General features: G+C 40.4%; 1 protein-coding gene across 5 annotated transcripts in view; it reads right to left on the bottom strand.

Annotated features, from left to right (window-relative positions):
• The window catches only part of USP6NL (USP6 N-terminal like), a 199,302-nt gene that overhangs the window by 12,919 nt on the left and 172,396 nt on the right, over window positions 1-13,987 (bottom strand). For all 5 annotated transcript variants that reach the window (XM_024210873.3, XM_024210874.3, XM_024210871.3 and 2 more), the window contains 3 exons: window positions 12,421-12,486; window positions 12,232-12,331; window positions 5,975-6,127 (listed from right to left, as the gene is read on the bottom strand). In XM_024210873.3, coding sequence (XP_024066641.1) covers window positions 5,975-6,127; window positions 12,232-12,331; window positions 12,421-12,486 — 319 coding nt within the window. The remainder of the gene's footprint in view (window positions 1-5,974; window positions 6,128-12,231; window positions 12,332-12,420; window positions 12,487-13,987) is intronic.

Raw genomic sequence — 13,987 nt, forward strand, 5'->3', positions numbered from 1 at the left:
GGCTAGCTCCATGGCTAACTAACTTGATTGTGATCTCATTGTGCTCCTGGAACTTGGATGTTCACACTAAGTATTTAATGGCTTCATCTCAACACACGTAGGCAAACCATTTAAACAAAAAAAAAAAATCAAAACAAATATTGACATTTTTCTGCCTCTTCATCCCCCACCCCTTCTTCTGAAGAAAGGGAGCTCTTTGGTTCTGAGTTTAAAGCCATGCAAGAAGAAACCAAGGGAACTCTGTTGCAGGTTTCCTCCTGGAAGTGCTGGGCAAAGTTAATACCTCTTTTGATATCTGACCACAGCCTGCCCATATAGGGTGTCTGGATTTTCCTGTACTAACAAAGACTGACAGATGGAGAATTCCACTGAGCTTTATTAGTTCTCTGCTATTTTTGGATGACTGACACTGATGCAGTCTGTTGAAGGCTATATTTTTATGTTCATTTTAAATCGTTTTTAGTTCATAACAATTAAAGGTGTAATTGTTGCTCAGTGCAAGAATGTAAGAAAGGATTTCTCTCCAATTTTAGTTGAGAAAAAAAAATAAAACAAACATGGTTTTTTTCCCAGACTCTAATGGGTGCTTACATGACCAGACTAGTTTTTCTAAGCATTGCTACATGGCATATAGTGATTTGACAAGTTTATGTAATAAATAAATAAATAAATGGGCTAAAGATCATGCAGGTAGCAGAATCAGACAGACAGACATTTGAGCAAGGTTAAATGTCTAGAGAATGCTGAGAGCCTGTAGAAAAATATTATTGCCTGAAGACAGTGATTAGAAAAACCAAAATGAACATCAGAGTGAAGAAAAATCAAAGGCTTGTGAAATTCATATGAAGAACAAATGAGGCATCAGACTTACTCAGCTAAGGATAACAGGAGACAAATCTGCTAGATTTCTGAGGATTAGGATAAAGGTATTTTATATTTATTTTGTGAAAAAGGTGAGTAATATTTCCACTCACCCCAAGCAAAAATATACCACACCTACAGAGAGTTTCCCAGGCTACTAAGGCAGAAATAAAGGAAAATGGAAGTCTCCTCCCCACATCCAGCAATAAAACATAATTAGCTTTCTTTGCAGTGATTTTACCCAAGCAGCAGCACACCCCATGTTAAAAAATAGTTATTTTTTTTCACATCAGTGGTACTTTGGCTACCCAAAGTAAGAGCAAAAGAAATGCTGAAAACAAACGATTATTGGCTCATCAAGGGCCACACCTTTTAACAAACAAGATATGCATTGTCTACTGTGGAGTATGACTTGCATTCCATCTCCAGAATTTCTCATGGTAGAGATACATGCCCTGCACCTCCATGGATCATCATTCCCCAGAGATATTTACTCCTAAATACCCCCTTCCTCTGTGATATATCAAACACTCAAATACATGCATCTCTAGTGCACACCTCACTCCCTTAAAGAACATGCCTGCTCCCTTCCCATGGGAGACCTAGGATTGGACACTTGTCCTATTTCACTACCATCAGTGAGAACTGGTATGAACCCAATCTTTCTTTCTGCTTTAAAGTGACACTCCAGGGTGAGTGGGCAACAGCAAGGCCTGAACCGGGGACCTCTGGATGTAAAAGGAAGAGCTCCTACTGCCTGACCTAAAGAACCCAGCTTCTGCAGCACAAAGGCTGTAGCCCTGTATAATCAGTGGTTCTCAAACTTTTGTACTGGTGACCCCTTTCACATAGCAAGCCTCTGTGTCACCCTCCCCCTTATAAATTAAAAACACTTGTTTATATATTTAACACCATTATAAATGCTGGAGGCAAAGCGGGGTTGGGGAGGAGGTTGACCGCTCGTGACCCCCCATGTAATAATCTCACAACCCCGAGGCGTCTCGACCCCCAGTTTAAGAACCCCTGCTGTATATGGACTAGCCCCTAGAAGGGGGTCAGGGCAGCACTGTATAAACGTGGGTTACACACTGAAGAGAAGTATGATTTCTATCATGAGGAGAAACAGCACAGGAAGGTCTCCCTCAGTCTGACACCTCTCCTTCAGAAGAAGAAAATCAAATGGAAAGTGCTTTCACAGATTATTTTACTCCCACTGGAGCATACATCTGATTGGGAAACTTCACTTAGCCTCTTTCTCCTTTCAACAGGAATCTGAAAATGGGGAGAGAAGTCCTGTCTGGCCTGGTTCTTGCTTCCCCCCCTCATCTTGAAGTAAGAGAGAAGGAACACCAGTGTGTGCATATCTCCTCTATGTTATAAACCCAGGCACATTCGAGCAGGCCGGGGGAGGGGCAGGAGAGGTTAACAGGGTTCCCAAAGGGGAGGAATTGAGATCTCCAAAGCAGGGGCTCTCATACTTCTGTCAATGCTCCATAGCTTTGACAGAGACACCTCTGAGCTGAAGAGCTGTACCTGGTCCAGCAGAACAAATACCATACTTGACAGGCTCCCTAACCTAGAAATACTGGATGTGCTGGAATTATTAGGCAAGGACGGACCCTACAACCCATTGCCTAGTTAGCTCACTCAACTGTCCCATCTCATTTGTTGATGGAGAACTAGAGTCCTCCACCCCATCTCCCTGGTGCACCAGGATGAGATGAGTTGTGGGGGAAAACAAGTCCCCATTCTCTACCCGTACCCAATCATCCCTTTTCCAGCAGGGCTTCCTCTGCCTCATCAGAGTCCTGGGGATGCCAGGGTGGTGAGACACATACCAAGGTGTTCTTGTTCTCCAAGCCTCCCTTCTCCACACTATTCCCTCTGATCATTCTCTCCCCTGATCTCCACCTCAAACATCTCCAGCTACTTCCATATTCCTGTACACCTCAGGGGAAGTCAGGGTGGGTTCTTGACTCTGCAATATAGAACCATAGAATCGTAGAACTGGAAGAGACCTTGAGAGATCATCTAGTCCAGACCCCTGAACTCATGGCAGGACTAAGTTTTATCTAGACCATCCCAGGTTTGTCTAACCTGCTCTTAAACATCTCCAATGATGGAGATTCCACAACCTCCCTGGGCAATTTATTCCAATGCTTAACTACCCTGACAGTTAGGAAGTTTTTCCTAATGTCGAACCTAACCTGCCCTTGTTGCTTATCCTATTAATTGTCCTATTAAAACCCTAGGAAATTCTCATTAACAAAAACTTCATTAAGTTTCCCATCCCCCCAAAATAAACCCTAAATAGCAAGGAAATCCCAAGTTAGGGGACATCTCTTAACACTCGTGCAGCATATTTCCACTGACAGTAAAAATTCTGCACTTCACAACAACTCTCTTCTGCTTCCAACAAATAAAGAAACACTACATATTAATCTTCCTCACAGGATAATGTAAAAACCCATACTTCCCCCACAAATACATAACACACCACACACTTGAATGAGGCACAGGTCCCGTGGAAAAAAACGTGTAAGATCACATAACTAAAAACTGTATCATAATGCACAGGCAGGTGCAAAGGCCGAATTAATGTTGCACAGGCACCTTTATTCTGGAATTTCTTAAATTTTGATAGGCTGACTTTATAACTTAATAACGTTCTTTAACTTAGTTTTGTGTGCATAATCCCTAGGTTTTTAAAAAAGAAAACTGAAAAAAAATCCATCATGTGGTACCATATTGACACCACCTGGGTCACTAGCAGTATTGAACCTTATGATCCACCAACACAGACCACTACCACTTGAGTTAATGGAATAACTCACAGCAGTAGTTTGTTGTCATCTTCTAAATTGACCAGCACTAGAAGGTGATGAAGAGATGCTTTGCCAGGGGGTTTCACAGATATTTGGTGACAGCAAAGAAATGGTGAGACTAAGGAATCATGGGTTCCATTTCAGGATCTGGAGAGGAGTGCATTCTAATGGTCCCAGACCTTTCTGCCCATCTCCCCCCTCCCTCCCTCCCAGTCCTACTCTCCTTGACCAGCCAATCCCAGTTCTCACTCTGCAATCTGGCTCCTCATCAGATCTGTCCTCCTTCCCCTTCACCTCCTTCCATTTGCCTCACTAGTTCCCAGTCCCAGATTCCTTGCCCACCCAGTCCCATTCTCCCCGCAGCTCTCAGTCCCAGTCTCCTTGCCCAGCCAGCCCCAGCTGCCTTCCTCATCATCCTCCAGTCCCAGTCTCCCGCCCCTCACCCCACAAGCTCCTTGTAACAAGCTGCTCCCCCTCAAGTCTGGCTCTTATCCCCTCTGCATTTGAGTCAGGCAGCTTCTTTCTCCAAGCTGCCTGGGTGTCAGCAGGAGGAACACAGGAGAGAGATGCTCCCACCTTCTGGTGCCCAGAACCAGCCCATACTGGGGTAGTAGCACTGCGTGTTATTAAGGCAGCCCAACCCTTTCCATGATAAGCAACAGAAAGTAGGGTCTTATAACTTTACCAAACTTCACCATTTGGGCTGAAATTCGCCATGTTGTGGAAAATTTCAGCCAAAACAGTTCCGTTTCTGAGACCAAATGTAGGGAAAAATACATTTTGCAATGTTAAAAAAAAGGGTGACCTTTTCTTTGGAAAGCTCTAGCTTTCAGACTGCACTTGTGCCATTGTCGCAGAGCAACTGAGCCTGCCCCATCCCAGGGCTAGGGGTGCGAAGCTGGACGAATTTCCCAACTGCCAGCTGCTCTGGGCTGTGGTGGGGTTGGCACTGGAACTGAGGTGAGGAGCTTGTTTCTCCTGTGCTCACAATGACCACTCCTGCTGGCATCCAGGTGATGTGGTGCAAGAAGTCACCTGACTCAAATGCAGAGAGGACAACCACCAGACTGCATGGGAGAAGTACCAATGGTTCTCAAACTTTTGTACTGTGACCCCTTTCACATAGCAAGCCTCTGAGTGCGACCCCCCCCCCATAAATTAAAAATACTTTTTTATATATTTAACACCATTATAAATGCTGGAGGCAAAGCAGGGTTTGGGGTGGACGCTGACAGATCGCGGACCCCCCCTCCATGTAATAACCCTGAGGGGTCCCGACCCCCAGTTTCAGAACCCCTGAAGTAGACTGAACAAATAGGTGGGAGGGGGAAACTGCATGAGGAAATTAATAATTCTGTTTTTGGACACTGTTGAATAGTTTGCACTAAATAAAGTCTAGGGCCACACAATGAACAAGGATAAAAAATGAGTGAACATGTAATTGAAGACTGTATCCACAATGCATATGCAGAAGGAGGCCAAATTAATGTTGTCCGAGCAACCTTAATTCTGGCATTTCCTAACTTTTGAGTGTTTGACTTTGCAACCTTAATAATATTCTTTTAACATATGTTTGTGTTATAATAAAATTGTATTATTTATAGCTATAGAGACCTGTAAATAATCACAAGATAATTTGATATTTTTTAAGATGGAGTTTTTTTTGTTTTTTTAAAAGGTGAAAGAATATCTACGCAGAAAGGAGTGCTCCATTACGCAGTTCATACATAGCTCTGAAAGTAAAAAGGAGGAGGTAAATCAGTTCAAGATCTAGAAAGGATGACTAGCTAGAAGGAATTCAAAGGGTATATTTGACTCAAAGGAGGATGTTTTGTTCTTGTTATATTTCGGGGGAATAGCAGTTCTGTGCAGTGGCTAATCTATAAAACAATATAGAACCTTGGACTGAAATTTGTTGGCTTGAAAAGTAAGCATCCCCTGATTTTTATCTTCTTGCTTGTAAACTTCTCTACTTTAAAAGTTCAACTTAATAAAGTTAATTAAACACAATTACCTGAACCTAGGAAGTTTAAGCGTGTTGCATATACATACAATTAAGTGCTAACCATTTTTTTTAAATGTAGCAGGCTCAGAATTCAAGGTGGCAGTTTTGTTTTGTAAACCTAAAGTCATTCAAATACAATAACCACTTTGTAGTGATGAGGAAACAATGTATTCATGGATGTTAATGGCAGGCAATTAACACTTTACAAGTGGGCAACTATATACTTAATTTGTTCAAAAAGTTCTTAAGGTACAGATCAGTATGTGTGGTGGAAGTTTCTTACCAGCTGCTGGTAGATCCAACTTTGCTCGTTTCAGTTCAGACATCGAATTTTGGAGCTGCTCTATTACAAAGTCATCTTCTAAGAAGAAATCCTTGGCTAGAGTCTCCTGAAGAAATTCTACAAGTTCTTCCATTTGTAATTTCAGCAGATGTTCTAGATTGGAACAAGAACATTATTGTGGACAAATACGTTTTTATGATAAAAATTCAAAGAAAAAGTCTACTAGAGAGGTGAAATGCCTTTACGGATTCTTTAACAATTTTGCAAATGGAATGAAACACATCTAACTAATTAAACAAAAAAAAAATCACAGGCAGTTATTTTATACTAGACATTTACTAAGCATGCTAAAAAATACACTCACACATTACCCCTCTAAATATTTTCTCTCTTTTTCGTACCCATATATTTCTCTCTAGGTCAGTGTTTGAAACTTTAAAGCTGAGTCCCTCTTCAGAAAAATGAAACTAATCACACACCCCTAAAAGTCCGATATGAGACATTAAAATCTACAGATTTTTTTTTCATTCATCTTCCATCCCCTGCCCACCTTGGGAAATGGTTCATAATATACTTATCCTCCTTTCAAAATGCTTTGAAGAGCAATGAAAATTTAAGACATTTAAGGTGCCCTCATTTGCAAATGAGTCAGTACTCATTGAAATGAAGGTGGCAGTTTAGAGCAAGAGAGATTGTTTCAGGCTCTCTGCAGATTCAGGTATGTATTGCTGCATCAGTTACATCCAGGTCACATTCTGAAGGTTTATTCTGCATATATATAATTTATATATTATAAATATATAAATAAAATAAAATAAAATAAAATAAAAACAAAATAAAAACATGAACGCCAGTTCTACGCTTAAAAGTTTTAGCAGCATAGCTATGTTAGGTAAGGGGGATGATTTTTTTTTACGACGTTAGTTATACTAGCAAAAGACCTTCTGTAGAAGCAGTTATACTAACAAAAATGATTTTTTTCTGGTATAGCTTATTTTGCTCACTGAATCAGAATATGCTGTACAAGCAGAAACACTTTTTGGACAGTATAAATGAGTCTACCCTAGGAGGGTTTTGCCTGAGTAGCTATAAAAACAAAACTTTTAAGCACAGACAAGACTGAAAGCTGAGTCTCTGGAGAACAAATCAGAGCTTTGACCATGATGCCTCTTCTCTGCCTCCCAATGTGGTCCATTCCTTGGTGCTTCCCCCGTCTTTCCCTTGAGGAAACACGGCTCAAAGGGTATGTCTACACAGCAACGAGACACCCATGGCTGGCCCATACCAGCCGACTCAGGCTCACGAGGCTCAGGCTGCGGGGCTGTTTCATTGCTGTGTAGACTTCTGGGCTCACCCAGGCTGGAGACTGGACACTAGGAGCCTGTGAGGTAGGAGGGTCCCAGAGCTTGGGCTCCCATCTGAGCCTGGAAGTCTACACAGCAATGAAACAGCCTCACAGCTGGAGTCCGATGACCCAGAGCCAGCTAGCATGGGCCAGACGCAGGGTTTTTTTTTTTTTGCTGTCTAGACATAGTCCAAGAGTCTTTGATATTTTTATGTAGTGAGGTGCTATACTGAACATGTTTAAAAGGCCAGTGTTAAGGTAAAAAACCTCCAAATTATCACTATTGCTTCTCAGAGGCTTGAGACTGAACACTCTTCACTTAAAACAAATGAAATCAAACCAAAAAAAGGGGGGTGGGACAAGAATTACATTGGTTTTATGTTTGCAAATAAAGAGGAAGACTCAAATCTGATTCCTACCATTACTTGTTCTTTAGATTCTTGAACATTTTAAGAAGTGTAACAATTATAAACATTCTTCATCTTCAAAACATTTTATGAACTAATAAGCAGCTCCAGAGAGAGAGAGAGAGAGATACCTATCTCATAGAACTGGAAGGGACCCTGAAGGGTCATAGAGTCCAGTCCCCTGCCTTCACTAGCAGGACCAAGTACTGATTTTGCCCCAGATCCCTAAGTGGCCCCCTCAAGGATTGAACTCAACCCTGGGTTTAGCAGGCCAATGCTCAAACCACTGAGCTATCCCTCCCCCCGATGCAGCATCTCCATAGTTAAATGGGGTAAATTACCAAGTGAGATTAAGATATTAATTCTGCAATCTCCTCCACATGGACCGCTGCACTCCCATGGAGCCATAGACACTTCTTTGATGGGCCCATATGACTTATTCAAGGTCACAGAAAACAGCATTGAAACCACGACTAGGGGTAAAATTTTCAGAAGCATCTAAGTGACTTAGGGAGCCCAAGACCCACTTTCAAAAGTGACATATGCACTTAGGAGCCTAAGTCTGATTTAAAGTCAATGTGGCTTGGGCTCCTAAGTCATCTCAGAAAATGGGACATGGATGCTTTTGAAAATTTTACCCTGGCAGTATGATGTTCAGGCTCCTAAATCATATGCTCAGATCATTAGACCAACTCTCTCTCAAAAAAAGCTGCAATACATACAGTCCTTGATTTGTTTGCTTTTAGATTTCAGAACTCCAGTTCAGGTGTTGGCTCCCCTGCTTCCAGTACATTCTAATAAAAACCTACAGCAACCTTATTACTTTTAGGTGTAGGTGATTATCAGTATTTAAAGAGTTTACTCATCAAAATTTAAAGCTTTAACTCATGTCTGTATTTCTTCTTACTGCAAAATATGTGAAACAAAAGCTAATAGGAGTACAATTTCAAACCATGCCTGTGGACTGGAATAAACTTATTGCACTTTGGTAAGGTATTATGGTAATGTCCAGAAGCCCCAGTCAGGATCAGGTCTCCATTGTGCAGAGCACTACACAGATACAGAAATGGTACATTTCTCTAGGTATGGATGTCCATCTAAATAATCAAACAGTTACCACCATGTAGTAAACCTAGGTATTTTGTTTTATATAGCACCTTTTGCCAACAATCTCAATCCACTTGGATAAATTATTGTCCTCATTTAACATATGATAAAACTGCAGCTCTATGAAAGTAGTATCTTGTCAAAGGTCAGAAAGCAATTCAGTGGGAAGTGGGGTCCGAATCCAGATTTCCTAATCTGAGATCCTCCTGCTCTAATCATTGGATAACACTCGTTTTTACTAGAAGCAAAACAGTTCTAAAATGCTTCTGTAGATTTTGAAATACAGACTCTGAAGGTGAACTTAGACTAAGGGCAGGTCTACACTAGAAATTTACATCGGCTCCACTGTAGTGTATCTGGTGAAGACGCTTTAAAATGACAGGAGAGAGCTCTTCATTCGGCTTAATAACTACACCTCTGTGGGAGAGCCTCTCCTGCTGACATAGTGCTGTCTACACTGGGGCTTAGGTCGGTATAATTATAACACACCCCTGAGAAACGTAGTTACACCCAAGTAATTTTGTAGTGTGGACTAGGGCTAAATCTTTCAAAACCGTTAACTTTTCCTTCCAAAAGCAAAGTGATCTTTAAATTAGAGAGACAAGGTGGGTAAGGTAATATCTTTTACTGGTGAGAAAGACAAGCTTTCGCGCTCACACAGAACTCTTCTTCAGGTCTGGGAAACTAACACAGAATATCACTGCTAAATATAAGGAGAAACAGATTGTTTAGCATAAGTAGTTACATATTTCAATGGACCACTCAAGGTGAAGTGGCCCGTTAACACCCCTCCAATCAGCGGGAGGAAAGAAAGGGAGGTGAGGGGGGAAAAGCAGCTGGGGTGGGGTTTGCTAGTAGGTTACAGATTGTTGTAATAATCCATAAATCCAGTGTCTCTATTCAGTCCATGATCTTTAGTGTCTAGGAAAGTCTCTCTCACCAACAGAAGTTGGTCCAATAAAAGATATTACCTCTCCCACCATGTCTCTCTAATATCCTGGATCAACACGACTACAACTACACTGCATACTTGAAAATAAATGAAGTTTAAAAAATGAGTCAGCAATGTTTTCAAAGGAAGTATAGCTTGCATATAATGCTGTAAAATATATTGGAGTCTTACTGTGGAGATTTGTCCAAAGCCATGTTCTGGCTGTACCTTTTTGATATCACATTCAGCATCGTATGGTTAGGACCTCATAAATGAAAATCAAAAGAAATACCTATGGTATTACATATACACACAAAGTACATAAGAATTACTTAAAAGAACATGAAGGCTGCAAAGTCAAGCACTCAAAAGTTAGGACAGATGGTGCTTAATTAATGAACAGTGATTTAATATTTTATTTTAGCCTCACTGTTCAATGTGTGGCCCCCGTGCCTTATTTACTGCACAATATTTTAACCCTGCGCTTAAGACAATTAATTTCATCATGGGCTTTTCTATGGCACTCATCACTAATATCTGAAAGCTTCACAAATATGAATATATATTTCACAATACTCTTCTGATGAGGAACTGATGAGGCCAAGAGAGATAAGTCAAAAGTCTGCTGGTTTTGGATGCTCAGTTTGACATACCTAGGACCTGATTAATTGTACTTTATATGTTCAAAGCAGAGCTCCCACTGACTTCAGTTGTAAGTGGTCAGCAATTCTGTAAATCAGACCCCAGGATCTTAAGTCAGACATCCAGAAAATGAGAACACAATTGCAATCTTAATAGTGTTCTTTTTAAGGTAGTTGTATGTGTGTAATTTTCCTAGTTTAAAAAAACAAACAAACTGAAAATAACCCTAATTTAATCATGCGGCATCATATTGACATCCATATAGCTCATATGCAGGGTTTGAACCTGTAAATCCACCACACATCTCTGCTACTTGAGCTAATGGAGTAACAAAGTAGTAGTAGGCTGTTATCCTCTGTGTGGACCAGCACTAGAGGAGGATGGGACACTTTAACACAGGGTTTCAAAGATATTTGTTGACATCATAGGAATTCCACCTGTGACGCATCAAGGCATGTATCTATGCCATGCCAAGAGTCCTAGACCATTGTAGTATCAGAAGTAACTCAATCATCACCCTTATTCTACAGCTAATTTACATGCAATGATTTCATTGGTTGTATGAGGGAGACTGCACAAATGGTGCATTATCAGGCCCAACTGCCACATCCATGCAACCACAAAGGCTTTCAGATACTAATATAAGATTAATAAACCACATTCTAACTACTATAGGACACTGCAGGGTGTTACCTAATAGGCTTTTAGTGTACTTCCCTAGTGGCTGAAGGTACCATGTCTTTGGCATTGTGTCTCTCAGTGCACCAACAGCACAGTAATGAACAACCTGTTGTAGATTATTGTCATATTAGCCTGTAATGAGTAATTGCACACAGCTAGGAAACTACCACATTGGTTTGCTTTAGGAAGGCAACTGGGGGTGAAGGGGAGAGAATCTGTTTCAGCTATGAATTTTGTCTAAAACTACATTTCACACAATTGTTTTCTGCTGCTTACAATAAGGGGAGTTTAATACCTTATATAACAGCCAGAAAGACTGCCTATGTACCAGATTTTTATGTAGCCAATGGCACTGAGTATACAAGCGAAGAAACAGAGTTAAAGAAAAATTATACAGGTGATTATTTTAGTAGCTGGTAAGGAAAAGAGAAGCAGTATCCATCACAGAACGGCATTAAGTATAGATGGTCCATCAAAGAGTAGAATTAGGCTTAGATGCAGCATGTCATCCCCCATGACAGCTAAATGAAAAAGCTTCTGGAAAATTGTAGTAGGGAAAAGCAAAGAACAGGAAAGGGCCAAACTTGAGACTATTAACCCTCTTTTGATCTAGCAAACACTACATTAAAGAATTACCAGAACCAAGTAACTACAATGCTTATTCCCACAATTTTCTAGAGGCTGTGTAAACACAATTTAAATCCCTTTTTACTATTGTTCAACTGTATAATAATGAGTAATTTACTCCACCAAATAAGATATTTCTTCTCCTGAGAGTCACTTTAGATTTCCTGGCACAATTACCAACGATACCAGATAATTAGCTTTTCAAGTCCTGCCATGCAATTGGACAATATTCTTTGTCAGTTCCTTGCAGAACAGTAATTCCAGCATCAGCTATATAGCATGATCTAGAGGGTTGCTAATTTGAGGGCATCACAGTCACGCTGTGCTGTGATGAAAGATTACACAGTCACAAAGGAGAGATCAAAACAGGAGAAAAAAAACATTTGTCAAATATATATATATATATTTTTTACAATAAAAGCCAAATAGAGGAAATGGCTATTTTAAAAAAACGATAGACTACTTAAAAACTAGTTGAATCTTTGTTTAGCTTTTAAGTTTATGAGAGATCTCTTACTTCTATGTAGTTTCAGAATTGTGTAAGACATAGCAGTGAGAACTCGCTCTCCTTCAAGTATGTAGATATCCCATATCCTGAGAGTTAATGTAAAGGGAGTCTGCAATGACAGAATCAGCCAGAAATGTCAAAACAGCTTGCCCCAACATATGACTAAAAATAGAAATATAAAAATATAAAGATACTCACACGATCAAGGAAACACTGAAAAAACCACTTCATTGTGTAAAAGCTCGTGGAGATCTCCTGGGAGTCCTGTAAAAAGCAACAATTTATAAATACTCAATTAAGAACGCTGCAATGTACTGCCTGGCACATAAAGGCCTCCCACTTTTTAACCTGGAGCAATAGCAAAGTACCTTCAGCCCAAAACTTGAAGTGAGCTGTTAGACTAACTCCTTCCCTATGTCTTGCTCACTGTACAATTGAACTTAGCTGCTACTGCTGTCTGGGCACAGTGTTCAACCATTCTTCACACAAAAGAATTCTGACTGTCTCAAACAATGTTGCTTCGGTCCAACAAATGCTTTCTCTCTCTTGTTTATATTTTTCATTCATCTCCTTTTTCTGAAGAGAGATGTAGATGTTTGAGGATGAGTATTAACAGATACCCCTGGAAACATTAAATCTTCCACTTATCGTCAGAACAAGTATAGAAGAGAGTGCACGTTACTTTCATGTTCTGGAGGAGCCAGAGCTCAGTCTGGAGGCCCATTTAATCTTTAACTTCTCTGCTGACAAGGCTGCTAGCAAGGGTGCCTATTAGTGCTAGATGGGGTGATGATCTTGTGGATATATATCCACCAGGAAACAGACTAAGACCATCAATTCATTTCACATAGGACCTCGAGTAATTAGAATGATAATGAATTTCACTTCCTACTAACAGGGGCTTAGTTTGAACTAGGGGTTTAAGAGATGAAAGATTTTGTATTCCATTAGTCATCTACTGTCTTCCCACCATGTACACAGTTTATATTTCTGCATAGGAAATATTATTTTCATTCTAAATAGGAAAAAGCTCACTATGCCTGAAATAACTTTCCATATCTTGAGTATCGATACCAGCTAACAGTAACAAGAGGCAGAAAGACATGCCAAGCTTATACATTTCTGTAATTGTAAAACCACTGCCATTCCTGTCACTTGCATTAGCACTAGTTACTATGTTGAAAGTCTTGGAGACTAGGCTGTTGTTTGAGTGGTGAGGCAGCCAAGAAATTAAGTGACACTGAATTTGTCTTCTCTGATGACTATGGGATAGCACAATTTTAAATTAAGCCTCCATGCCTGTCACAGTCAGCTATTTCACAAGTTTCGGAAACATAAGTTCTGAAATAATGAGGGACTGACAGTACAAGAGTCAATAGTCATCTGGCATGTTCACAGGCCATATACGTTTTGCCATTCCTTGCTGTTCTTCATTGCTCATACAGGTTCAGCAGGGGTCATCACAATCTAGTAGGTAAACAAATTCAGTCTCTTTGTTCAACCAGTGTTACAGCTCTCTCTCTCTCTCTCATTTTAAGGTATATATAATGAAAGTTTTTAAAGAGGTGGATTATTTGGAAAGACAAAACTATGGGATAGCTCAGTGGTATGAGCATTGGCCTGCTAAACCCACGGTTGTGAGTTCAATGCTTGAGAGGGCCATTTAGGGAACTGGGGTAAAAATCTGTCTGGGGATTGGTCCTGCGTTGGACTAGATGACCTTCTGAGGTCCCTTCCAACCCTGATATTCTACGATTGTTCTTTG

The sequence above is a fragment of the Terrapene carolina genome, unplaced genomic scaffold, assembly GCF_002925995.2.
Source record: "Terrapene carolina triunguis isolate 2854851 unplaced genomic scaffold, T_m_triunguis-2.0 Scaffold68, whole genome shotgun sequence".
NCBI classification, from domain to species: Eukaryota; Metazoa; Chordata; order Testudines; family Emydidae; genus Terrapene; species Terrapene triunguis.